The 27,580-nt window shown below is 37.5% G+C and overlaps 2 protein-coding genes across 10 annotated transcripts in view; one reads left to right on the forward strand and one right to left on the reverse strand.

Moving 5' to 3' along the window:
* Nucleotides 1–20,198, forward strand: part of FAM169A (family with sequence similarity 169 member A) — a 71,068-nt gene extending 50,870 nt beyond the window's left edge. For all 9 annotated transcript variants that reach the window (XM_061129528.1, XM_061129527.1, XM_061129531.1 and 6 more), the window contains 6 exons: nt 30–142; nt 3,178–3,217; nt 3,720–3,870; nt 10,271–10,427; nt 13,167–13,370; nt 15,378–20,198. In XM_061129528.1, the coding sequence (XP_060985511.1) occupies nt 30–142; nt 3,178–3,217; nt 3,720–3,870; nt 10,271–10,427; nt 13,167–13,370; nt 15,378–15,926 (1,214 nt within the window). In that variant the 3' untranslated portion in view covers nt 15,927–20,198. The remainder of the gene's footprint in view (nt 1–29; nt 143–3,177; nt 3,218–3,719; nt 3,871–10,270; nt 10,428–13,166; nt 13,371–15,377) is intronic.
* A 113-nt stretch (nt 20,199–20,311) lies between these two features.
* NSA2 (NSA2 ribosome biogenesis factor) lies at nt 20,312–27,573 on the reverse strand. Its single transcript, XM_061129538.1, has 6 exons — nt 27,398–27,573; nt 25,022–25,209; nt 24,780–24,930; nt 23,563–23,742; nt 21,920–22,112; nt 20,312–20,560 (listed from the first exon to the last, which is right to left on the reverse strand). The coding sequence occupies exons 1-6, from the start codon at nt 27,398–27,400 to the stop codon at nt 20,493–20,495; spliced, it is 783 nt and encodes a 260-aa protein (XP_060985521.1). The 5' UTR covers nt 27,401–27,573; the 3' UTR covers nt 20,312–20,492.
* Between the last annotated feature and the right edge of the window lie 7 nt (nt 27,574–27,580).

Raw genomic sequence — 27,580 nt, forward strand, 5'->3', positions numbered from 1 at the left:
TAAAATTTTAAAAATTCTTTTTCACACAGCAGTTTCTCAAAATGAAGCTAAAAGATCTACATCTGGAGAATACAGTCTTGCCTCTGTTCCAGAATACGAAGCAAGAGCTGAAGACAGTCAGTCTAGTGAGATGCAGCTAACTGTAGGTATACTGTATGTTTACCATAGGAAATACCAAGTGTGCTGTTTTTAAAAGAGGTTCAGCTAATATTTAACTTTATAAATGTTATTGTTCATTCAGCAAACTTACGTAACTTCTACTGTGTTACTTGGCATTTTTTGTTAATTGGTTTCTAAGATTTAATTTTCTTTGAAAAATAATTTGGAATACACAAAGTAGTACAGAAGGAAATAAAAATCTATAATTCTGTTACCCTAGATCTAGCAACTAACATTTTTGTATACGTACTTAATATATATTATGAAACATGTATGTGCATATGTTTCATTTCTGTTTTTATTCTTTTATGCTTCTAACTGGGCTTCCCTTGTGGCTCAGCTGATAAAGAATCCGCCTGCAATGTGGGAGAGCTGTGTTTGATCCCTGGGTTGGGAAGATCCCCTGGAGAAGGGAACAGCTACCCACTGCAGTATTCTGGCCTGGAGAATTCCATTGACTGTACAGTCCACGGGGTCATAAAGAGCCGGACATGACTGAGCAACTTTCATTCACTTTCATACATGCTTCTAACTGCTTTTCTCCATTGACATAATGTTGTAAGCATTTTCTGTGTCATTACTCTTTTTTTTAAATTTTATTTATTTATTTATGGCTGTGCTGGTCTTCGTTGCTGGGTGGGCTTTTCTCCAGTTGCAGCGAGTGGGAGCTACTCTTCTTTGCATGCGAGGACTTCTTATTGCACTGGCTTCTCTTGTTGCAGAGCTTGGGCTCTAGGGTGCACAGGCTTCAGTAGTTGTGGCTCCTGGGTTCTAGAGCACAGGGTCAGTAGCTGTGAAGCATGGGTTTAGTTGCTGTGTGGCATGTGGGATCTTCCTGGACCAGGGATCGAACCCATGTCTCCTGTATTGGCAGGCAGATTCTTTATCACTGAATCACCAGAGAACCCTGTCATTACTTTATTAAATCATTGTTGTTAGGTAGCACACTCTTCTATGTAAATACCAGCATTTATTTTCTTAACATATTATACTTGCTTTTATAAATGGCCCAACCATGAACACAATTATATATGCATCTTTGTTCAAATGTAATTATTTCCTTGCACAGATAAATTTCTTGAAGTGAAATAGGTCAAAGGTTATGAAGTTATTTGGGGGAAGTTTGAGGCTACATGTGTTAAGTCACTGTAGAATGTAATGCACTTTGCAAATACTAGGTAACCTGAAAGTAGAAGGGCAAGTCCCCTTTCCTAATTCCAGAGAACTTACCAGGTACTTTTCTGAAACCTACTTGATATTACTTAAACTACCAGTTCATTGGTGATCCTAGAGGTTTATTTTTTCAGCGTTTTGTTGTGGTAGCTTTTACATTATTATTACATTGGTTAATCACTCACTCATGTCTGACTCTTGCAACCCCATATCTGTAGCCTGCCAGGCTCCTCTGTCCATGGGATTCTCCAGGCAAGAATACTGGAGTGGGTTGCTATTCCTTTCTCCAGGGGATCTTCCTGACCCAAAGTTCGAACGTGGGTCTTCCTGTGTTGCATGGATTCTTTACCAGCTGAGCCACCAGGGAAGGTTTTAATATAGTCATAATTATTTTGTATGTGGGTATCTGAATATATTTTTAGTGAGTGTTGAATATGTCTGTGTAAATGCACATGCATTTCAACAACAAGTGCTTTGGGGAATTATTTGTGCCTCTCTTCTTCTGTCTTAATTAGCATGAGTGATGACTATTTGAGTAAAAATTTTGAAAAGCATTTTTAAGGATAATATAAATAATACAATAACTATATAAGGAGTTCAGTTTTTTTTCCTACCTTTGGAATTTCAGGCTTCAAAATAAGCCCTTCTGTTATGTTGCATCCAAATTCCTCAGATATATTCAAATTCTTTTATTATTGATCAGATATCATATAACAAGGGAAAGTAGAAAAATCTATTTGTTTCATACATGTACTGAGAGCAATGATTTACTTTAATATTAAGCCAAATAATTTGTGTCATTTTAATGAGAACATTAAAATTTCACTATACTGTAAAGGTTGGCAATATAAATTAGATTTTCTTTCATTTTAGAAATTCATATTCTTCATATTACTGTAATATTTTAATCAAGGAAGATATTTCTCATATTAAACTCTCTTTTCATTAGTAACCACATGGGGAAGTGATTTTGTTTAACTACATAATATTTTAGCTTTATTGAGGTATAATCGACAAAAATTATACATATTTAAGGTGTACACCTCCATGTTAAGGATGATAAATGCCCAAATTGAAGCATTGGTAATACCAAAGTGGGGGCAGTTTTGAGAGATTCTTCAGTGTCCTAATGGACAGGATTGTGGTTGGTTGAACAAAGGACAAGAAGTCATTACTGCCCCACAGGTCTTTGATTGGAATAGCATACTGAATTGTTATTGCCAATAACCAAGATAGAGAATAATACTGATTAAATATGAGAGTTTAGTTTGGGACAGATTGGATAGGAGATTGGGTTGGAGTATTCACTGGAGAGAGATTTCATTGGAAATAGAGCTTTGGAAATCAGGAAAAAAGTTGGGGGAATTAAGTTGCATATTTGGATTCATCAGCAAGGAGATGTAAAAGTAAAGGTGGTAGATACAATTACATAGAAGGAGTATTTGGACTGAGAAAGGAGCTGAGGACAGAACAGTTGGAAACCCCAGTGTATATCAGTATTGCATATTAGGTGATTTCACAGGTTCTTGGGCTTATAATAAACTGAAGCTATAATATAGCCTTTTTACTTCTTAAGTGAAAGTGAAAGTTAAGTCGCTCAGTCGTATCTGACTCTTTGCAACCCCGTGGACTGTAGCCCACCAGGCTCCTCCATCCATGGGATTCTCCAGGCAAGAATACTGGAGTGGGTTGCCATTTGTGAATCTTCTTAATTGATGGATAGTGAATACAAAAGGTGCTATTTGAAAAACTTTTAAAAGATTTTCTTTGAAACTGAATGAAGTAGATGCATAGGAAGGAAAAAGGGTCTAAAACTTTTGGTTTTGATATGTATCTCTGTTTTAGATTGATTCTCTAAAAGATGCCTTTGCAAGTACTTCTGAAGGTAAGAAATTCAGCTGGTCTATTAGTAAGTCTTTGAGAGTGTTAGAATTAAGTGTGTGTGTGTGTGTGTGTCCCTTAGTATAAATAAAGACTTACCCACCTCTAATATCTAGGTCGGGGTTGTGGTACCACTGATTCTGCTGTGTGAACAGATAAGCTATTGTACCTCTTTTTTTTCATTCCCTTACCTGTAAAATAGGGACCATAATGTCTGCCTTGTTTATTTCCCAAGATTATTGGAAGAGAATCTAAGTGAAAATGCACAAATACTTTGCAAAGCTCAAGGTAACACAGACATTGAGGAATGAATATTGACTTTAAGGTTACTTCATAAGTTAAAATATGTCACTGACATGGTTTCCTAGCCTGATGTGATAGAAAGAAAGTATGTAATGGTGGTGATATAGTTAAACTAGCTTAGTTTTTGCATTTCTGTGTATAATTAATGGGTAATTCTTTGAATACACAGTCAATTAATTATGGGCTTGCTATTTTTTTCTCAGGTCACGATAAAACACCTGTTTCCACTCGTACTCGAAGTAGCCATCTAAAGCGGCCAAAGATTGGAAAGCGGTTTCAGGATTCTGAGTTTAGTAGTTCTCAAGGGGAAGATGAAAAGACTCCTCAGACTTCTCCCACAGCTTCAGTGAACAAGTAAAGCATTGTTTATTTTATTGTCACTATTTTGTGTCCTCTTATTTTCATAGTATTTAGTTTTTAAGGTGACATTTTTTATATTATTTGTGTAGTAAATGACCTTGGTGTAGAAGTTTGTATTTGAGTTCTTCAACAAGATTATTGATTACACTTAATAAGTGTCACATTGACAGTATTATAGGGAAAAGTTGCTAGTAAGAGAGTAGAATAAACTGATGTTTTAGTCTCTTGTGTGAAAATCCAGAAGAATCTTCTAGTGATTATATTATCTCAAATGAGTCATTTATTGTCAGCTTTGAATTTGACAGTGGTTGTGGTTTTCAGTAATCCTAAAGTTTAGTCAATTTAAGAAACCCTCAATTTTACTTTATAATGGACTTATCTGGACTTATCTTACTAGATTATAGAATATAACATGAATTAGTAATTGCCATAAATGATATCATCAGCTCCTCCAGAAACTTAATAGTCTGTTGAATCAACAGAACCCTTGGATCAAAACCTTATTTTCTTATTTAAAGAAAGCAAGATTTTGAATAGTATAGTTAAATTAAGCTTTTGCTCTGATAGTCCTACTAACTGTTCTTGAGTCAACCATTCATAGCTTTGCCATCTTGGCTATAAAATTATTCTCAGGTAAAGTATTCTGTAGCTATGCTAATTTCATTCTGTATATAATTTTAAAGTTGGATAATTATGTAAATGTTATATTTCAATGAAAAATCCACCATTTTAAAGAAAAATCTAAGTATTTAACTTGTGAAAAGAGTAATAAGAGTTTAGATAATTATGGTTTTTTCCACTGAGTAACATTTTGATGTAATACCCTTTTTAGAAGGGAGTGTAATAGCACATTTTAAATCACACATCACAGAAATGTCGTGGAATTTTTCTTTAGCTTTTCATAAAATAGTAGCAGTGAGACTAGGTGCTTAAATGCTCAGACACGCTGAGGAACCAAACTTCACCTTTGCCATTGGCTAGTAGTTTCTAATACACGTGTCTGTTCCTAGGACACAGGTTGAGAGAGCTGCAAGGTGGATTGTGATGTGATAATAGAAGTGAAAGTGCTGTGGATTACAAAGGAGAGTGTGATTGACTCTAACGGAGGGGATGGAGAAATTTGACATTTGGGCCAGGGCTTCAGGGATGAGTAGAAACTCAACAAGCATATTTGGGAAAGAAGACTTTTCTGGTTTGAAGGTTCACAAACTATGGTCTATAGGCCAGTCTGGCCCACCACCTCTTGTAAATAAAATGTTACTGTACCACGTCCATGTTTATTAGTTGACATGTTTACTGTGGTTGCTTTTGCTTTACAGTGGTGGAGTGAGTGAGTGTTCAGAGACCATGTGTCTCACAAAACCTAACAGAAAAGTTTGCCAGACCTTGGTCTACGCCAGGGCTGTTAGAGAGCTTCCTGTCACGGCGGGTGTGTTCTGTGCCTTGCCTCTGCTCTGTGTGCCTGTCACTGAGCCCTGAAGTGTGGCTCGGGCGATTGAGGAGCTGAGTCTTTTATTTCACTTAGTTTATTACCATATTATAAATAATTGCAAGTGTCCTGTGGTTACTGTATTGTACCATGCAGTTCTAGACTGCAGGAATAATGTGAGCAAAGGTACAAAACTGGGAGGGGTGTTGGTAAGGAAAACTGATACACAGGTAAGTAGCATCACAGTCAGTTCACTCGCTCAGTCGTGTCCGACTCTTTGTGACACCAAGGACTGCAGCACACTAGGCTTCCCTGTCCATCACTAACTCCCAGAGCTTGCTCAGACTCATGTCCGTCAAGTCAGTGATGCCATCCAACCATCTCATCCTCTGTCGTCCCCTTCTCTTCCTGCCTTCAATCTTTCCCAGCACCAAGGTCTTTTGCAATGAGTCAGTTCTTCACATCAGGTGGCCAAAGTATTCAAGTTTTAGCTTCAGCATCTAAGCTGAAGGTAAAAATATAAAGGTCTGGTCATGTTAGACTTTGAGAGGATATGTGCTTTATTCTGCAGTCCATAGAGGACCATCAGAATTTTCTGAGCTGGACTATCACTGGTACATATAGAAAGAAAGAAAGAAAGAAACATAGCTCTTTCAGTCAGTTCAGTTCAGTTCAGTCGCTCAGTCGTGTCTGAATCTTTGCAACCCCTTGAATCGCAGCATGCCAGGCCTCCCTGTCCATCACCAACTCCCAGAGTTTACTGAAACTCATGCCCATCGAGTCGGTGATGCCATCCAGCCATCTCATCCTCTGTCGTCCCCTTCTCCTCCTACTCCCAGTCCCTCCTAGCATCAGGGTCTTTTCCAATGAGTCAGCTCTTCACATGAGGTGGCCAAAGTACTGGAGTTTCAGCTTCAGCATTAGTCCTTCCAATGAACACCCAGGACTGATCTCCTTTACAATGGACTGGTTGGATCTCCTTGCAGTCCAAGGGACTCTCAAGAGGCTTCTCCAACACCACAGTTCAAAAGCATCAATTTTTCGGCACTCAGCTTTCTTCACAGTCCAACTTTCACATCTGTACATGACCACTGGAAAAACCATAGCCTTGACCAGACGGACCTTTGATGGCAAAGTAACGTCTCTGCTTTTTAATATGCTATCTAGGTTGGTCATAACTTTCCTTCCAAGGAGTAAGCATCTTTTAATTTCATGGCTGCAATCACCATCTGCAGTGATTTTGGAGCCCCCCAAAATAAAGTCTGACACTGTTTCCACTGTTTTCCCATCTATTTCCCATGAAGTGATGGGACCAGATGCCATGATCTTAGTTTTCTGAATGCTGAGCTTTAAGCCAACTTTTTTACTCTCCTCTTTCACTTTCATCAAGAGGCTTTTTAGTTCCTCTTCACTTTCTGCCATAAGGGTGGTGTCACCTGCATATCTGAGGTTACTGATATTTCTCCCGGCAATCTTGATTCCATCTTGTGCTTCATTCAGCCCAGCATTTCTCATGATGTACTCTGCATATAAGTTAAATAAGCAGAGTGACAATATACAGCCTTGATGTACTCCTTTTCCTATTTGGAACCAGTCTGTTGTTCCATGTCCAGTTTTAACTGTTGCTTCCTGACCTGCATACAGGTTTCTCAAGAGGCAAGCCAGGTGGTCTGGTATTCCCATCTCTTTCAGAATTTTCCACAGTTTATTGTGATCCACACAGTCGAAGGCTTTGGCGTAGTAAATAAAGCAGAAATAGATGTTTTTCTGGAACTCTCTTGCTTTTATGATGATCCAGCAGATATTGGCTTTTTGATCTCTGGTTCCTCTGCCTTTTCTAAAACCAACTTGAACATCTGGAAGTTCACAGTTCATGTATTGCTAAAGCCTGGCCTGGAGAATTTTGAGCATTACTTTACTAGCGCGTGAGATGAGTGCAGTTGTGCAGTAGTTTGAGCATTCTTTGGGATTGCCTTTCTTAAACCTTACTGAAGAATGTATGTACTGCTAGTCTGAACATGAGTTGGGAAGAAGTTACAGTGTCCAGAGAGAATAGGGCTTGAAGAAGGAAGATGAGAATGGGAATAGAAAGTTGTGGATTTGTTTGAGAAGCATTTCAGAAGTAGAACTAAGCCATATCATTTATTGCCCCAAGTGGTATTTTTGAGAATGAAAGGGACATTATATATAGGCGTACTCCAGAGATGTAGGTTCAGTTCCGCAGTACCAGAGTAAAGCAGCTATCACAATAAGGCAGGTCACAGAAATTTTTGAGTTTTCCAGTGCACATAAAAGTTATGTTTACACTGTACTATAATATATGTCTTTAAAGAAGTAGTATATAATTTTAAAATGCTTTATTGGTTAAAAAAAAAATGATAACCATCATCTGAGCCTTTAATGAGTCATAATCTATTTGCTGGTGTAGAGTCTTACCTCAGTGTTGGTGGCGGCTGACTGACCAGGGAGGTGGTTGCTGAAGGTTGGGGTGACTTTGGCCATTTCTTTAGTTAGACAGCCATGAACTTTGCCATGTAGATTGGCTGACTTCTTCCTTTCAGTAATGATTTCTCTGTAACGTGCAGTGCTGCTTGATAGCATTTTACCCACAGTAGAAATTCTTGCAAAATTGGAGTCAGTCCTCTCAAACCCTGATGGCAGCTTCTTCAACTAAGTTTATGTCATAGTCTTTATTATTTCACCAATCTTCATAGCATCTTCAAGAGTGGATTCCAAGAGTGGATTCCATCTCGAGATGGAATCACTTTCTTTGCTCATCCACAATAAGCAGCTCCTCATCCATTACAAACATCCATTTGCCAGCAAAGGTCCGTCTAGTCAAGGCTATGGTTTTTCCAGTAGTCATTCATGAATGTGAGAGTTGGACTGTGAAGAATGCTGAGCGCCAAAGAATTAAAGCTTTTGAACTGTGGTGTTGGAGAAGACTCTTGAGAGTCCCTTGGACTGCAAGGAGATCCAACCAGTCCATTGTAAAGGAGATCAGTCCTGGGTGTTCATTGGAAGGACTGATGTTGAAACTGAAACTCCAATACTTTGGCCACCTCATGCAAAGAGTTGACTCATTGGAAAAAACGCTAATGCTGGGAGGGATTGGGGGCAGGAGGAGAAGGGGACGACAGAGGATGAGATGGCTGGATTGCATCAACTACTCGATGGACGTGAGTTTGAGTAAACTCTGGGAGTTGGTGATGGACAGGGAGGCCTGGCGTGCTGCAATTTATGGGGTCGCAAAAAATCAGACACAATTGAGCGACTGAACTGAACATCCATTACAGTTTTATCTTGAGATTGCAGCAATTCAATACATTTTCAGGCTCCACTTCTCATTATAGTTCTCTGACTGTTTCTGCCACATCTGCGGTGACTTCCACCACTGAAGTCTTGAACCTGTCACAGTCATCCATGATAGTTGGAATCAGCTTCTTCCAAACACCTTGTAATGTTGATATTTTGACCTCTTCCCATGAATCCTAAGTGTTCATAGTGGCGTCTAGAATGGTGAATCCTTCCCAGAGGGTTTTCAATTGACTTTGCCCGGATTAATAAGAGGAATCTGTATCTTTGACAGCTGTAGCCTTATGAACTGTAATTCTTAAGAAATAAGGCTTTGGAATTGAAATGATTCCTTGATCCTTGGATTGCAGAATGGATGTTGTGTTAGCAGACATGACAACAACATGAACTTCATTATACATCTCCATCAGAGCTCTTGGGTGACCACTTACATTGTCAATGAGCAGTCATATGTTGAAAGGAAATTTGTTGTTTTCCCTGAGTAATAGGTCTTAACAGGGAGCTTAAAATATTCAGTAATCCATGTCGTCAGCAGGTGTGCTGTCAGCAAAGCTTTGTTTTTCCCTTTATACAGGACAGGTAGAGTAGGGAATTCTGAGGGGCCCTAGGATTTTCAGAATGGTAAATGAGCATTGGTGTCAACTGCAAGTCACTAGCTGCATTAGTGCCAACAGGAGTCAGCTTGTCCTTTGGAACTTTAAAGCCAGGCATTGACTACTCTTTTCTTGCTATGAAAGTCTTAGATGACATCTTTTTGTCTACATTGAGAAGTCTGTTGTTTATTGTAGCCACTTTCATTCATTATCTTAGCTCTGTGTCTTCTAGCTAACTTGATAGAGCTTCTGTGTCAGCCCTGGTTGCTTCATCTGGCACTCTCATGGAGATAACTTCTTTCCTTAAATCTCATGAACCAGCCTCTCCACTACCTTCAGGCTTTTCTTCTGCAGCATCCTCACCTCTCTCAGCCTTCGTGGAATGAATAGATTCAGGGCCTTGTTCTGGATTAGGCGTTGGCTTAAGGGAATGTTGAGGTTGGTTTGATCTTCTGTCCAGACCACTACAACTTTTTTCTCTAGACCAGCAATAAGGTTGTTTTGCTTTCGTATCATTGGTGTGTTCACTTAGAGTAGCACTGTTGATTTTTTTTTTTTTTTTTTCCAAGAACTTTTGGTTTGCATTCACAGCTTGGCTATTTGGCACAAGAGACCTAGCTTTCTGCCTGTCTCAGCTTTCAAATGCCTTTATAAATTTAGTCACTTCTAGCAAGCTTTCGATTTAAAGTAAGAAATATGTGACTCTTCCTTTCATTTGAACACTTAGAGCCATTTCAGGGTTATTAACTGGCCTAATTTCAATATTGTTGTGTCTCAAGGAATAGGGAGACCCAAAGAAAGAGAGAGAGATGGGTAATGGCCATTCAGTTGTAATAGTCAGAACACATGCAACATTTATCAATGAAGTTTGCCATCTTAGGAGTGGAGATATGTATATGTATAATTGACTCACTGTTCTGTATAGCAGAAACTAACGCAACATTGTCAGTCAGCTGTACTCCAATAAAATCATTCATTAAAGTTTGCCATTTTGTATGAGTGTAACCTGTGGCATCTTTAATAAAATAAGTAAAAATGTTTTTCTTCGGTTTCCTAGATTGGAGTCTACTGCACGCACATCAGAGAGCTCAGAAGAATTCTTGGAAGAAGAACCCGAGCAGAGTGTGATTGAATTTGAGGATGAAAGTAGTGATAAAGATGTTCAACCAGCACCAGAAACCCAGCCAGGCCTGGAAAAGCAAGAAGGTGAAAAGGTGAGTGATTCGCTTTTTTTTAAAATTAATTTTTATTGGAATGTAGTTGCTTTACAATATTGTGTTATTTTGCTGTACAGCAAAGTGAATCAGCTCTATGTATACATATATCCCCTCCTTTTTGGATTTCTGAGGTTTATTTATTTAATAGAATGAATGGAGGTAAATTTCAACTTAGTCGTATATTGTTGGAAAAGCATAAAGACTCTTAGTAGAAACTGTAATGTTAAAAAGCACATATGTCTAAAGCAAAGTCAGGTAGTGGAAGATAAAGTGTTAAGTATTTTATGTTTCAAACTGAATTTATAAAGTTTGACATATTACAGAGATAAAATAGAAGATGTTTAGATAGTAATGTCCTCTCAGTGTGTTTAAAATTCAAATCAATTTGTGGAATTAAACATAAACTTTGAGAAGTGATGCAAATTATGTGACTAATCGAAGCCTACCTTAAAAAATCAATTAGAATGCCTTAAGGACCAACAAGCTCTAAATTCACCCGATTTTGGATGTAAAGATAGAATTAGTTGTCCAGAAAAAAATAATGTATTTTTACTTAACAGTTGATTTACAAATTCCTAAAAAATAACTACATTCTTTTCTTGTTTAATTACTAGAAAACAGGTAAGAAAATAAGTTTTTGACCGAGTAAAAAATCTGTTTATCTGTCTTGATTTCTGCAGCTCCTCAATTATTTTTCTCTTTCTTTTTTCATCTTCTCTATTTCCTGTCCTTCTCTTCTTTTTCTTTAATATCTTTAGTCTTTTACAGATTCCTTATTTCTTCTTTCAAATGTGCTTAAGTTCCTTTAAAAATATTTTACCTGTTTGTCAAGTCCAACCAGGAGCTAAGAAAGTGAAACTGCATTACTGATTTAAATTGGAAAAATACATGTTTTAAAAACAAAATTTATCTGCTTCTAGATGATTATGGGAATGTATATTTGTGTGGTTTTTTCCTTTATTGAAAATTTAAGATTATGCTGTACATACTACATGTAACCTGTCTCTTCTCTCCAGCGATACCTTTGAGTACCTACGTGGTAGGTCACCAGTGACAGTTTCACTCAGTTGCAGTGGCTTTCCTTACTGAGGCTGTCTATTCTCTCTTCCTCTAGATTTTCTGATCGCCTGGCTTTATAACACTACTGCATTTTGGTTTCTAGGTTTACCTCTTTCTGGAGTTTTCATTTGGTTTTATGCATTTGGTTTTTGACTGTTCTGTTTCCTGTTGTTGTTTTTTTTCCCTTTTTCCCCTGTCTTTGTGGACATTCTTGAAGACTCAGTTCTTGACCTTCTGCCCTTTTGTTCATTTTTTTTTTTTTTTTGAAATGCATCTAGTCTTATGACGGAATGATTGTCTCTGTGGGGGTGACCAGTAGCTCTAGACTTTGAAGATTGATCCAGACTATGATCTCATAATATTACCTGCCTTCTGAGTATTTCTGTTTAGACAGATGTCTTTTATCATCTTAAATTTAATCTCTGTTCTTGCCTATCACTTCTCTACTGGGCTTCTTTTCCTCTTTCCTATTTTTCTTTCTATTCCCAAACCTAGAACTTGAAGGACATGAGTTTTTCTCTTTTGTTTCTCTCTTGTAGTTACTCACCAAAATTCAATTTTTTTACAAAAACCTTTGCTGTCTCTTTCTCATTTTCATCTTTTTAACATTTCTTCTACCCCAGTTGGTCCTTTTGTGAGTTTTATTTTAATTACCTTCTGTGTGCAGTTTATTCTTTGTACTCTGGCCAGATTACTTTTTCTTTTTTTAAATCTGTGGTTTTTTAGATTAATTAATTAATTTGGCTGTACTAGGTCTTAGTTGTGGCATGTGGCACCTTTAGTTGAGGCCTGTAGGATCTGATTCCCTGACCCTCCAGTTCAAACCTGGGCTCCTGCATTGGGAGCACTGAGTCTTAGCCACTGGACCACCAGGGAATTCCCCAGATTAATTTTTCTAAGTCTCTGATTTAAATATCCCTTAGGAAAACACTCATTATATGATTTCAGGGATTCTATATAATCCAGCCAAGTCTATTTTTAAAAATTCGAGTGTATCATTATTCTAATTTTTAAATATAAAATGTCAGTAGTATTAATTAGAAATATTAGACATTAATGGAAGTCTTGTAGATTGATTAAACATGAGAGGAAGAGTTTCAGAAATTGGAGACCTTGTGTTATCAAATCACTTTTCCATATTTTAATGTGATTTAAGGGGCAGGATTGTTCGGAGACAACCATTTATTGACTATACAGTGAGCTCACTGAGGTTGGGGACTGTCTTCTCCCAGCAGGAAGCTTTACCCAATCTCAACCTGCCACAAATCTGGTAGTGCTTCCTTCCCAGGCACGCTGAACTGTGACTTCCCTCAGACCCCAAAGATTCCAGCTACTGAACAGCTGATGTTCTGTAAATAGCCAGCACCAAATTTAGACTTTCTCTGGTAACTTTTTACCGAAAAGGTTCTTCCTGTGACTGCCCTGTAAGGAGGAAAAGGAGGAAGGAGGTAGGGTCTCTTCACTGCATCGTTCTCCATGAACACAGAGGGAAATTGGGCTGCTTAGGGGTTCTGTTCTCTTCCTGACTCTGCTGTTGCTTAATCCTTGCCCAGTAACGTGGTAGAATGTATCTTGAGTCCTAGTGCATGATAGGGAGGTACTGAGCATGGACCCATGTTGCGTGACAAGTAAGTTAATCTGTAATTTTGTCCTTTTTTTTTTTTCTCAATTGTGTAGGAATCTGCACTAGAGCCTATGAATGGTGAGATAATAGATGATACTCTTAAGACTTCACTCGTAACAGAAGAGGAGGACTCCACTAGTGAAGTTTTAGATGAAGAATTAAAATTGCAGTCTTTTAGTTCCAATGAAGACTCTACGAATCTTGCTCCACTGGTGGTAGACTCTTCACAACCCCTTGAGGGTGTTGCACAGGATAAGGTAATAGAAAAATAACCTAACTTTTTATAGTTACAGTGTCCAGCCTTGGTGACTCAGCTGGGGCAGGGTAGGATATATATTTTCCTCTACTTTAACATGTACAGTCATTTAGGAAAAATAAATTATGCTACATTGGATATTTTGAGCAGATGCAATCAGTAGTATAAATTCAAATCTTTGTAACTTCATTCATATCTGACTTATGATAACAACATGAGTTTTACTTTGTAGATTTAGGAAATGCTTAGAAAAATGGATAAAGCATTATTTACCTAAATATTTGGAGATGGCAACCTACTCCAGTATTCTTGTCTGGAGACTTTAATGAACATAGGAACCTGGAGGGCTACAGTCCATGGGGTCACTAAGAGTCAGGCACGGCTGAGTGATTAACATGCCTAAATATTATTCACCAGGTGGCGCTAGTGGTAAAGAACCCAGTTGCCAGTGCAGGAGACATGAGGCCTGGGTGACTCTTTCCCGACCCCTGGGTCGGGAAATTGCCCTGGAGGAGGGAATGGCAACCCACTTCAGGATTGTTGCCTGGAGAATCCCATGGACAGAGGAGCCTGGTGGACCTACAGTACATAGGGTCACAAAGAGTCGGACTCAACTGAGGCGACTTAGCAGGCATGCACGCAAATATTTGATTTACCTATTGCTGGTGTGTGACCAGTACAGTCATTGAATTTGTTTTAATTAGAGAGATTGATTAGTGGGGGAAAGTTGATATAATATTTTAAAGAAATATTTTTATTGAAATATAGTTGATGTACATTAATTTCATGTGTACTACATAGTGATTTGATTTTCCATATGTTATAAAATCATCACCTAAATGTCAAATGTAAGTCTATTAACTCTCTGTCCCCATACAAAATTATTACAATATTATTGACACATTCCTTATGCTGTATATTACATCCCTGTGGTTTGGTTTATAACTGGAAGTTTGTGCCTCTTAATCCCCTTTACCTGTGTCTGTCCCCTCGCTCCCTCCCCTCTGGCAACCACCCATTTGGTCTCCTAATCTGAGTCTGTTTTCCTTTTATTTTGTCTTTTAGATTCCACATATAAATGAGATCATATGGGTTCTGTCTTTGTCTGCTTATTTCACTTGGCATAATACCATGTAGATCCATCCATGTTGTTACAAATGACAAGATTTCATTCCTTTTTTATGGCTGAGTAATACTCCATTGTGTGTGTGTGTGTGTGTGTGTGTGTGTGTGTGTGTGTGTGCGCCACATCTGAAAGGACATTTAATTTCTAGTTTTGAATATCCAATTTAAGTCTAAAAACCTCTTATATAGCATTATTTTATTGGTGTCTCATGTAATTACCTGAGTAGAATTTTCACTGCCTTCCTGCCTGCTAAGTCCATTCAGTTGTGTCCGACTCTTTGAGACCCCATGGACCGTAGCCCATTGGTCTCCTCTGATCATGGGATTCTCCAGGCAAACACATTGGAGTGGGTTGCCAGGCCCTCTTCCAGATCTTCCTGACCCAGGGATCGAACCCGCATCTCTTACATCTCCTACACAGGCTGGTGTGGTCTTTACGGCTAGCACCACCTGGGGAACCCCACCCGTCAACTAATAGTCAAACCAGGTGGGTAGCACAGTGTCAAGTCCCAGGATACTTGGTTCTGGCTCCAGTAACACCAAGAAACTAAACACTTGAGTTGATTCATGGTTTTAAAGAATCTTGATGGATAGTTTAAGAGCCTTAAATACTTTTTGAGGTAAAATCATTACTTTTATTGTATCTTTAAAGCAAGCACTTAATGAATACAAAGTATCATGTAAGACAGTTTTTAAGAAATTGAGCTATATTCAGAGAATATGTGCACATGATTGACAAAAGTAGTGAGTCCTGAATTCTTTAAAATGTGGTTCAGGGAAAATAAAATAAAATGTGGTTCAGGGTCTTTGCATATTAGTGCCTGAGAATAATTTATGTAAGAACTTGATTGCAAAAGTTGTTCACTGGATTTTTTGTTTTTAGATTTCACATGCCACTGACTCAGAAATGTTGCTAGACGAAGGTCCATCTGATGACAAGGGGCGCACCGAAGAGAAGCTGCCTCTGGTTTCAAGAAAGAAAGCACATTTTGGGAGTTCAGACAATGTGGCTACTATCCCAAATGAAGAAAGGTCAGACAGTGCTTTTCCAAACTCTGTAATTGCTGAATTTTCTGAGGAATCGATCCCTGAAAATGTGTCACCCAACACTACTGCCTCATTGGAAGACCAGGGTGAGGAGGGGGTCGCCGAGCCCCAGGAATCATCTGCAGCTCTGCCTCAGAGCTCTCTGATAGAGGTTGAACTTGAAGATGTGCCGTTTTCACAGAATGCAGGACAGAAGAACCTGTCAGAGGAGCAGTCTGAAGCGTCTTCTGAGCAGCTGGATCAGTTGACACAGTCAACAGAGAAGACGGTAGACAGCAGCTCCGAGGAGATAGAAGTGGAGGTGCCTGTGGTTGACAGGCGGAATTTAAGGAGAAAGGCCAAAGGGCACAAGGGGCCTGCAAAGAAGAAAGCCAAGCTGACCTAAGTGAGGAAGACGTGCAGATGATAAAACCTCTTCTTTGCAATCAAGTTGTTGTTTTTACAATATGGCGATGAATAAATGGCATGGGGCCCAGGACAAAAATTCCAAATTTTCAAGTTGAACTTATTTATGATGCTGCTTTCCCTCCCCGGTAGATCCTAGGATTCACTGTTCTTTTTAATTTTTCAGGCTATATTTGTGTAAATACAATTTTTTTTTATTTCTATTAACCATGTTTCGATTTTGGAAGCCAGATCATACTATATTTTCTTTAGCAGTTGGAGATACCTGACCATTATAATTTCAGAAAATAGAAATTTAAAAACTATGAAAGTAGTAGGGCTTCCATCAGTTGTAAGGATCACAGACATCTTTTATACTAAGGGTTTTAATAGTAATCTTGGTGAAGGTTCTAGAAGTTTTATCTTAAATTTGGAAACTAATGATTTTTTAAAATGTAGGCATGATTAAACAAAAATGTCAGTAAATTAGGGTCAAAGTAATTTCAACCAATTGAGAGCACAGATTCAGAAATTTATGGTCAAAGGTTTACGAAGGTGGTATTTTTTATCTCTTAGTTGCAGGTGCAGTTTCTTCCTTTGACTTCTGTATCTGTTGAAAAATACAAACAATCTGTTTCCACTTCACTCTTGATAACATCTGATGTTAACAGTACTGCTCGGGATTTAACTCTAGTGTGTAGGCACTTAGCATAATTATTTAAAATTTCTTTTGAAGCTGGGGGTTGTATTTTGGTTCTCACCCGATTAACATGTATACTTCAGAAGTATGAGAACCCTTCTTAAAGGGTTCTCCTTAATCCTGACACTGCCTTTATTCTAGAATCTTGTTTATATTCCCCTCAGCTTTTGTCCACTTCCCTAACTGACGGAGTGATTCCTGTCAAAAGATCTCTCTGCCTGCCTTCCAGCTTGTGCCCTTGGCTTCCATTTTTGGTAAGTTTAGAACTGCGCCCCAGTCTTAGGCCTAGATGGCAGGAGTAAGTGGCCCCGGGAGCCGTAGTTGCAAGAGTCTTGTCCCTTTGAGCTTGCTCACCCTTGATTTGTTCTGTGCAGAGAAGTGACAGGCTAACCTGTGTAGACATTGTGTGGCCACAGCAAAGGCCTTTGCCTGGGAAAACTAGAAACAAAAAATTGAAAAACACACCCTAAATTGTTTATTTTTGTATAGTAATTTATTTAAAAGTGAAAAAAATGGTCATTCAAATCCAAAGAGAATCTTAAAACAGTCCTATTCTTTGAAAGTATTATGTGTGCTCAAATTTTCATTTGAGAATGCTTTGAGACTATTTAGATTGTTTTTAAAACTGGTCCTTACATGAAAAAAAAATGTGTTATGATTTCGTGTCATTATTTGAGGAGTTAAGGATTGATGTTGAAGGTTTATTCAGTCTATAGTCAGGTGATACTAAATTTTATTTTGGGCTGTTGGCATTTTAGGAAGATTTAAAGTTGAGGTAAAATCGTTAGTAGGCAAAAGAGCAAACCCTCCTTACTCATGTAAAAATTTAAATACTGTGTCCCCTACATTTTCTTTCATTATGTTCAGAGTTAGCCTAGATTATTCCATTCTAAATGAAAATGAAGCACTTTGGCCATTTGTTTTCTTAACAAATGCTAGTCAAGTGAAAGGATAAGTGGCTAATACTAGTGTATGTATTGAATGTTTATGCTGTTTTATACATTTGGTGAGAAATTTTTGTTAATACCACAGTTAGGGAAATAGATTCAGTAAATTCTTAAACCTTTCCATTTTTAATTTCTTAAAACAGATTTAAAAACCTAACATTTACTTTTTCACTTGGATTCTTCTTTGTTCTTTAAAATACTTTTCTTTAACAAGATGTAGTTTAAGACTGAGCTCACTGACATCTTTTGATGTGTGAATATAGTTGCTGAGTTTACAGAAAAGAAATGGATATTCGTATGATCACTAAGGACTCACTATATAAATGTATACTTAAATTTGTTTGGCTTATTCTTAAACCATAAGCGCATTTTAATCAAGTTTCAAAACTTTTTGTTCACACAAGAAAAATTTTGTCACATATTATTTCTGACAGAAAATGTTATTTTGGAGTTTATAGGTAGCAGAGGGAAAAAGTTAAATCGCATGGAAAAAATCTAACTTATATGGAAAAAACCTAACTTTCATGTTCAGTAACAATAAGTTCTATGCTCAGTGAGTGAGTATAGAATTTATAACAAAATTTATCCTCAGTTAGAACTCTAAATAAAACTTAATCAGATTACTTGTACTTTTTGCAAAAGGCATTAGAAAAACAGAATTACAGAGGACTGAAATCTGATTTCAACCAGGTAGTTGAGTGTCCAGTCACATTCTACAGTTCTTTGTGAACTGCTTTTTTTCTGTTTAGAAGTCTTATTTGTGGAGAAGGGAGTTCACTGCAGTTTGTGTAAATACATATATATTTCCTTGTGTAATATAAAGCAGACAGTTATTAGCAAAGTTTTAGTCTTACTTTCAAGTTTATTCAATTGCTAGACATCACAGAAATATATTGAAGAGTTTATTATAAAGTTCCTCTACAACTTTGAAGTGAGAGGGTCTATTATGATTTTTTTATAAAATCAAAAATAGCATGACAGAATGTCAATCTTCTACTACTTAAAATGTGTCTATATTCATGGTGTTTCCACTCAGTGCAGAGAATTATCATGGCAAGGATAAAAACTACTAGTGATTAATGGTTCACTTTTAGCTGACCACCAGAACACCACCTAAAATGGTTTCAGTGACTTTAGAAAAATACTTTGAAAGTTTATGATTGCATCAAGTTGAGCGTTTATCTGGTACCTAAATATCTGCTCTTACATTCTGCTTTACCCTTAGGGATTACCTTCTAAGGTTTGGTCACACCAGCAAACTGAGACAGATCTTAATGTAAATAAAGAATTTATACTAACACTACTCATCTGTATAACAGTATTTTAGAAATTTCTGCCTTGTTTGTCCACTAGTAGCAATACTGTGTTTAAAGTGTTAATCCAGTCTTTCATGGTTGTGATTAGTTAGTAATGTTTATGCTTCTGTTCACATACTTAGTATCAAGCTTTATTTGTACAAGATAGTTAACTTGCTTATTTTTGGTTGTGAAAAATAAGCAAACTTCAGCTCTGTATCCAGTGCTTACCTTTAGTTGATTTTGTTTCACCCTCCAAAACTTGTCACTCACTCATTCCCCATTTCTATTAGTGGCAAAATCATTTGTTAAAATCTGATTGTAAGGTAGGTTCCACTTCTGTTATCCTGAAGTAATTGTATCATACTGGATAGTCATTCCCAAGAAACTAGCCTTTCTTTTCCTAAGTGTTTGTGTGTTCCAAAACTTCTACCTACTGTTTATAGAACTTAGAAAAGATGTTACATTATTCAGAATAGCAAGACTTACTCAAGTACTTATGTTTGTTTTCTTGGTAGTTTTTTTTTTTTCCAATTTTAACAGTAGTAACTAAACCTATATTTTGTGATTGTCGACTATGTTTTGAAATTCCTTCCCTTTTCCCTAATTTCATTGGTGAAGATGTGTTTAGATACTGGATTTGTTTACACTGATTTTGTTAAAGCCACAATTAATCACATTGGTTGTACTTTCAAGACAGACTTTAAAAAAAAATAAACAGAATTGAAAACAATTAACGTGATTATAAATTAATACAATATATAAACACCCTAAAGCTCAGTCACAAACAGACTCAGATCACAGATGTGCTTCTGACTAAAACATGACCTTCTTAATGTAATCTAAGTAACTGCAAACATATTTATTTCCCTTTAAGGGCATTAATGCAGTCTTTTTACCATTCTAAAAATATAAATATACTACCCTAAGTTTAGAATGTAGAAAATGCTAAAAGTATAAACATTTTGGTTTATTTTTTTCATGTGTCTTGAGTAGAAAATATAGTTCGAAGTATATGGCATTATATATGATGAATGAGAAGGGAAAAATGTTTAAGATACTAATTCCCTGACTTACTATTGTTCTTTTGAGCTTTATAGTGTAAATGTGCCATCTCTTGTACACTTTTAAAGTATTTGAATTAAAATGTGTTAATGCTACATTTCTTTGGAGTACTATCTACAGTGAGGAGGAGGAGACCTAAGGTAAGGTCTTAAGACGTGACAGTTCCTTGGCCTATTCTTCACATTTAAGTGTGCACTAACCTTTATGATAAAAGGTATTTTCAACTACACTGGCTTTTCCTTTTTTTAAATGACAGGTCTGCACCGTGTAGTACCATTCATTAATGCAAATACTGTTGAAGTAAGATATTTCTATAATTGATTTTTTAATCATTTGATTTTTATGAACATTTAAACGCTACACAGATGCAAAAGACCAATTTGTAAAATGAGATCATTTTAATGTTGGCTTTTTTCTTTTTTAAAACAGAATAAATAGTTTTCTTTGACTGAAGACAACATGTAAGGTTGATTGGTAGTATTCAGAAATACCAGAGTGATGGTTTCCCGATTGGCGTGTGGCTTCAGTAATTACAAGGAGTTACTTGTAGGTAACTGCTGTCAAACCAGTAAGACTGCATTTATGCATCCGTCATTTTCAGGATTATTGGTAACCTGGGCATATTTTCCTAAGGGAAACAAAACAGAACAATTAGAGGTGTTAGCTAATAAAAAAGAATGCATATGACCTTTGCTTAAGATATTTACAATCACCACTTTAAGAAAGAAAAAAGTGAGCAACAGTAATATTACATGTGACTTTATAAAACGAAATCACTTAACATGCCTTTGTGGGTTGACCCTAGCACCGCTCCTTTTCCACACAATTCTTACTGGAAAAAGTATCAAGTATTATTAACTAGGTTTCAAATCAACTTAACAACCTATTTTGTTTTTGTATTCCAATACAAGTGGCAGCCTGCAGGCTGCAGTTTACTGGCACCTGGTCTATACCACGAACAAGATAGGAAATCATCCAAGTTTTCAAATCCATTAGCAAAACCTCCAGAAGTGATACTTCTAAGTTTTCAAAAAATTTTCCCTCAACCACAGAAAGAGAAAACTATCTTGGTTCTTTCCTCTGACCTAGCATTATACAGACACAAAAACCCGACTAAGATAACAGAAAATAAAGCAAAATATCTTACTTAAAAACACAGAAAAGATAATCCTAAATTAAACTTGGACAAGTTGAATCATTTGAATATTAAAAGAATAATGCATCATGATCAAGGAAGGTACATTCTAGAAATACATTATGGTTTATTACTAGGAAGACTATTAATAGATCAATTAATTCCGTAAATATTTCAGAGGAAAAAGTATGATCACCTTCACAGATGCCCAAAAAAGCATTTGTTAAAACTTCAATATTAATTTTGGCTAAAAACTATTGAAAAAGAACGAAATAAAAACATCCTTTCTCAGCATAATACTATGGCCAATCACTAGCCAAAAAAAAAGGCTTAGTTTTATTAACCTGTTTTAAAATCTAGGTCAATGTGAAGTACGTGTCAATGGCTCATATGAAGATTCAATCAATAAGCTATACACTGTATTCTTCCCTTTCAAAGAACATTAAAGTTTAGAAATACCTGGGTACTGAAAGCAGAAAACTAAGAAAATGAGGAAAAAAGAATTTAAAATTGTTATATATATTTTAGTTTGTAATTGTCACTTAAGTAGTATAGCTACATGTTTGCTGTATGCCTCCCTTCCCCCGTTTGTAGTTAATTTCTTCCAGTATTTTCAATTGTAACTTCCCATCGTTTCTAATAATACCTCTTAAAATAAAAAGCAACCAAAAATATCTAGCAATGTAGTTTATATAACTGAAATCAGTAAACTAAGTTGAGAACATTTGTTTTCTAAGTCTTATTCACATCAAGTTTAACTACATTAAAATCTTGCTGCATACTTCACGTCAACTAAAAAGCATCTATTTTAGGATTATAACACCAAGAATCCCATATTCAGATGGGACTTACCCCAGATGACTTTGCCTCCTTGTGTTACAAGGCCCAACTCACTCACGTTCACCTCAATGACGGTTCCTTTGGTAATAACACCCAAAGTTGTATACAGTGGGGATGAGGGATTCTTCTTTACACCAAGTATTGGCAAGCAAAAGGTGGCTTTCAGTTCAGGATGTGTTACATGAGCCTTCTTGAAACGTAATCCCTAGTAAGCCAAACACAAGAATGTTCTGAGTTAAAGATGTTAATGAAGAATATTGATTCTTTTTGCTTATCTTTTCCAATCATCTCCCCACCCTGCTTCAAAAAGGATTGAATATTATCTCATCTTAAGGCACTGGAGAAAATACAATTAATTCTACAGACAATGTATCTGACAGTTACAGAAAAATATGTGAGGAAAAACTCAAACACATACTCCTAAAAAGTTTTCACCATGGAACAGCAGTCCAGTTGTCTGTACTTCCCGAGGGCTCGCGACATGCCAGGCATTGTGCCAGAGCTCACAGGCAGTGCATTTCAGCATGACAGCCTTAACAACTCCCGCTACTTTTTTTAAAAAAAGGATAAAACAAGGACCAGCAGGTTAAATAACTTGTTCCCAGGCTAAATAGTGTGAGGATGGAATCAAACTTAAGTATCTCGATTCCAAGTCTTTATATACCTCAGCCACCTTCCTTGGTGAAAAAGACTGTCAGCTCTCTGCATTGATGGTTAATACTGGTCAAAAACTGCAGACAGCCCAGAGAAGTTTCTGTTACAGAGACCAGATTCCCCTAGTCACCTAGAGCTGTAGACAACATGTAAATAAATGGGCATGGCTATATTCCAATAGAACTTTATAGAAGCAGGCTGTTGGGCAACATTTTAATTCATTGAAAATGATTCAGGTTGAGAGAGTAATACTGCCGATTTTCCCCTCTGATTCTTTGTTTTTCTAAGCAGGCTGGTGTCTAGCTGGGAGATGAATTCATTCTGTTTAAAGGCATTCTGCAAAAATATATTAGGGGAGGAGAGAAGGAGATTGGGTTTGGCCGTTACCGCTGTCAACAGAAATTGAAAGCCCATTTTAATACTCTCTTGTCAATGACTACATATTAAGTAAATATTTTCAAAGGCACTGATACTTCTCTTACTAAACTGGAATTGACTCTTGAAAAAACAATTTTCCAATTTTCTAACTGTTCTCAAAGACAAGTGTCAGGCATATAGTAGATCACTTGATGAATGAGTAAAATGACTGTGTGGAAATGAAGATTCTAATTTTTTTTTTTTTTTTTTTGCCACACCATGTAGCTTGTGGGATTTCAGTTCCCCAACCAGGGATCAAACTTGTGTCCCCTGCACTGCAAGCACCAAGTCTTAACCACTGGACATCCAGGGAAGTCTCTGTCATGTTTACAAGTCCAGATTCACTGACAATCTCTGTAATGAGAATTCTTTTTCATTTCAAATCTCCTACGAAGCCAAAGATTCTTGACAGTAGTGAAAAAGTGCTAAACAATACCTATCATCAGCTTAAAAACAGCCTAAAAACATCTTTCAACCTGTTTTTTTTTATACCAGTATTAGGAATTTTAGGAAATTGTCAAGTACTTTATCTGGTTTACCACAGGAACTGATCTTTAAGCCATTGCACTCTAACAGGGTCTTACCATTGGCCTAATGAATCTTTCATACTTAGGTGGTTTTCGAGTAAAGCCATCTCCAACAAAGCAGACTTTGGTAACCATCCTCTTCCAGGCTTTCTTCTTTCTCTTTCCTGTTCGAATAACTTTTAATACTTCTGTTTCTCCCTGGGCACGAACTTTGGGCAGAGGGACCTCCCATTTTCCCTAAAACAGATCACAATTAAAATTTATATTGTTAGAGAAAGAGAATGAGAATAAAAAGTCTAGTATTTTTTAGTTGTACAAAGTTGTAGACTCACTTTTTTTGCTTTAGCAACAGTATTTTGGCTTAAGCAACAATATTTTGGCTCAACTGTTTTCTAGAGATCTACATTGTGTCCTCAAACAAGCCTGAAATGAATTGGAACTAGTTAAGTTTACTGCTAAATAGTTCATAGTGTAGAAGTAGATAATCTCTAAAATATGGTGCTGAAGTTCTACTGTTCCAATTTTGATACATACCAAAAAAAGCAGTAAGATTTTACAGATCAAATCTGGAGTCTGTCAGTTCTTTAAATACAGATAGTGCATATTCTGCGGCTACCTAGATTTGTCACTCTATCCACAGGTGTTTAAAAATAGTATCTGTCTTTCCCTCAGCTTCTAGCAAAAGGTAACCGAATTTGACACTAAGGGCAAGCCAAAAACTTTTTTTTTTCTTTTTAATTTCTGAATTTTTATCTGAGTCAAATCACTTAGGATGCTTTCCACTATGCTACTTTTTAACCAGTTTTGGCATTGCAAAGCAACAAAAACAAGAAGCAGTTGTATCCCTCTCTACAACACCACAACATTAGGAGTTGTCAAGTATAAGCAGCTGTTTTAAATAATTTCTTTTTTCTGCCCATGATGTGTGGGATCTTAGTTCCCTGACCAGGGACTGAACTTGTGCCCCTTGCAGTGGAAGTTCAGAGTCCTAACCACTGGATCGGCAGGAAATTACCTTAAGTAATTTTTGAAAACTAAAGATGCATGACATTCTTAAAAAAAAAATTAAATCCTGCTGAATGTTCTCATGGTAAGAAAGCAAACCTTTTTTTATTACTAAAACATTATATATGAAAGACTCTAACATCTAAATAATGGTAACAGTTGGATTTTATTTTTCCATTTAACTGAAGAAACTAAGAAACTCAAATAAGAATTTAAGTAATTCTCCTGAACAACAACAACAAAATAAAGACCAGTTTTTTACTGCTTACCGCTTTCTCTTTTCGTTTCTGTTTAATCATATTGGAAAGTACTTTAGCTCGAGACTGTCCTTCTCGGTCCAGTAGATATGCAGGTACTGCTCCTTGTGGAGTCTTTTCATCATTCTTCTGTTTGGTGTTTCTCTTTTCATGCATCTTAATACTACCAAGAATGAGGAAGACTCAAGATTATCAGTTTTAACAACTAATACTCAAAAGACATTAACTTGGTACAACAAATAAATGGTACTTACGTCTTTTTCATTTGTATTTTCTCAGCATGGCGCTGTTTATGGTAGAGCTTAGCTTTCAGACCAATCATCTTTTTTGCCTTCTTTGAACGTTCATGAGCCTCTCGACCTTCCTTCTTTCTCTTTTTCTCATGATAATCCAAACGATATCCGTAGCGCTTACGGTGTAACTCGATATATTCATTTTGTGGCTATAACGATGCAAGAAGTGTTAACTTTAATTTAAAAAAAACTGACAATTACTTTAAAATACTTTCTTGTGAGCAGCATGTGAAGTATAGATTGTCGTATATCATCCACTGCTCACTTGATTAAATAACTCTTGCCCCGTTAAGTCTAATCATGTAATGTAAGTTAAATAAATTTTAATCCTGTATGACATAAGGTGTCAGGATTTACTTCGGTAATAAACTCAGTGAAAGTTACTGTTTATTGAAGAGAACTGTCCAAAATCCACTAGACCACAAAGCAGACGATCTGATTCTAGAATTGCTCTTTTCTGAACATCAATATCTGGTTTTTCAATATAATCATCATTCATACTTCAAAATTTTTAAATTTATCCAATTTTATTAAAGTATAATTTACATACATAAAGATACGTGCATGTAGGTAAAGAGTTCTTAAGTTTTCACAAGCTATACCACAGTCTATATACACAGAGCTATATACACAGCTCTGTAACCACAGTCAAAATTAAGAATATTTCCAACACCCCAGAAAGTTCTGTGTCACTTTGAAGTAAATCATCTTTTTCCACCTCCAACCTGGCATCTGTTGTTCTAGCTTTGCCTTTCCCAGAATGAAAAGTAAATGGAATCTGCAGTATGCAGGCCTTTGCATCTAACTTTCACTTAGCATAAGGCTTTTGAGATTGCCCTACACTGCTGTATGAATCCATACTTCAATTCTTTTGATAAGTAGTCATTTTATTTTTACCACCATTTGTTTACTCATTTACCAGTTGACGAATATTTAGCTTGTTTCCAGTTTTCGGTGAATAAACGTGTACCCAGTCTGTCTTCGACATATGCCAAACTGTTTTCAAGGCAGCTGTACTATTTTTCGTTTCATTAGTAATGTATGGGATCCTCTTTTGCTTCTTAAGCGCCTCTTTGCTTTCCATATGCCAGTTTTATTTATAAACGTATGGCCCCAGTCTAGTGAAGTCGCTCGGTCGTGTCCAACTCTTTGCGATCCTGTGCACTGTAGCCCACCAGGCTCCTCCATCCATGGGATTCTCCAGGCAAGAATACTGGAGTGGGTTGCCATTTCCTTCCCCAGGGGATCTTCCGACTCAGGAGTCGAACCCAGGTCTCACCATTTGCAGGCAGACGCTTTAACCTCTGAGCCACCAGGGAAGCCCGTTAATTTGTATTTTAAGATTACAAAAATAAAAAATGGTGTGAGGCCAACTCCAACAACACGGAAAATAATTCTAAGTGTAACAATCAACAAGATACTTTGTATTGTGTGGTGTTTTCAACTGCTATCACATAAATTTGGCATCAACCTTGAAAAGGGTATGTGGATTTGACACTTTGCAGAGAAACACACATTAGGTACTTAGTAGAAAGACAAAAGATCTGGCAGTCAGATCTGGGTTATAAATCCAGCTGCTTGGCCGTGGGCAGGGCATACCTTCAGTTTCCTCGGCCGAGATGAGGACTGATGCGGGATTAAAGATTAGTGTACAGAGTTATCACTAGGATCTGGAACTGATGGCCACACAACTTTAGGTGAAGTCAGGAATTCAGCAGAGTGAAACCTGTCTGACTCCAAAAGCCTGTACTCAGGCAAATACTCCACTCCACCGACCAAAAGAGGTTATTTTGACTCCAGGGTATAAATGTGAGAGCTGGACCATAAAGAAGGCTCAGCGCTGAAGAATTAATGATTTTCAACTGTGGTGTTGGAGAGTCTCTCGGATAGCAAGGAGACCCAACCAGTCCATCCTAAAGGAAATCAGTCCTGAATATTCACTGGAAAGACTGATGCTGAAGCTGAAATCCAATACTTTGGCCACCTAATGCGAAGAACGGACTCATTGGAAAAGATCCTGATGCTGGGAAAGATTGAAGGCAGGAGGAGAAAAGGGCGACAGAGGACGAGACGGTTGGATGGCATCGCCGACTCAAGGGGAAGGAATTTGACCATCAGTTGGTGAAGGACAGGGAAGCCTGGCGAGCTGCAGTCCACCGGTCGCAAAGAGTCGGACACGACTGAGCAAGAGCGCACCCCACGGAGTCCACCCTCATTCCCTCAGCAGCACCTTACTTCCGCCTATCACCCCTCACCGCCAGGCCCAGCGCCTATGGGACCCCAGGCCCCGCCACCTTCGACGCCCTAGGTCCCGAGCGCCCGAGGCGACCTCCTCACCATGGTGACGGCTGCCGAGCCGCCGGGTGCAGTCTCCGCGGCGCGAAGGTCTCAATTTTCGGCTCTCAAAGACTCACGAGCCGACTCCGCACCACCCGCGACAGGAAAGGGTCTCTTCTAACTCGACGGACTCCAGAAAAACCGCGACGCAACCGTTCCGAGCTTCCTTTCTCCACTTTCAGC

Source organism: Dama dama, chromosome 25, assembly GCF_033118175.1.
Source record: "Dama dama isolate Ldn47 chromosome 25, ASM3311817v1, whole genome shotgun sequence".
NCBI classification, from domain to species: domain Eukaryota; kingdom Metazoa; phylum Chordata; class Mammalia; order Artiodactyla; family Cervidae; genus Dama; species Dama dama.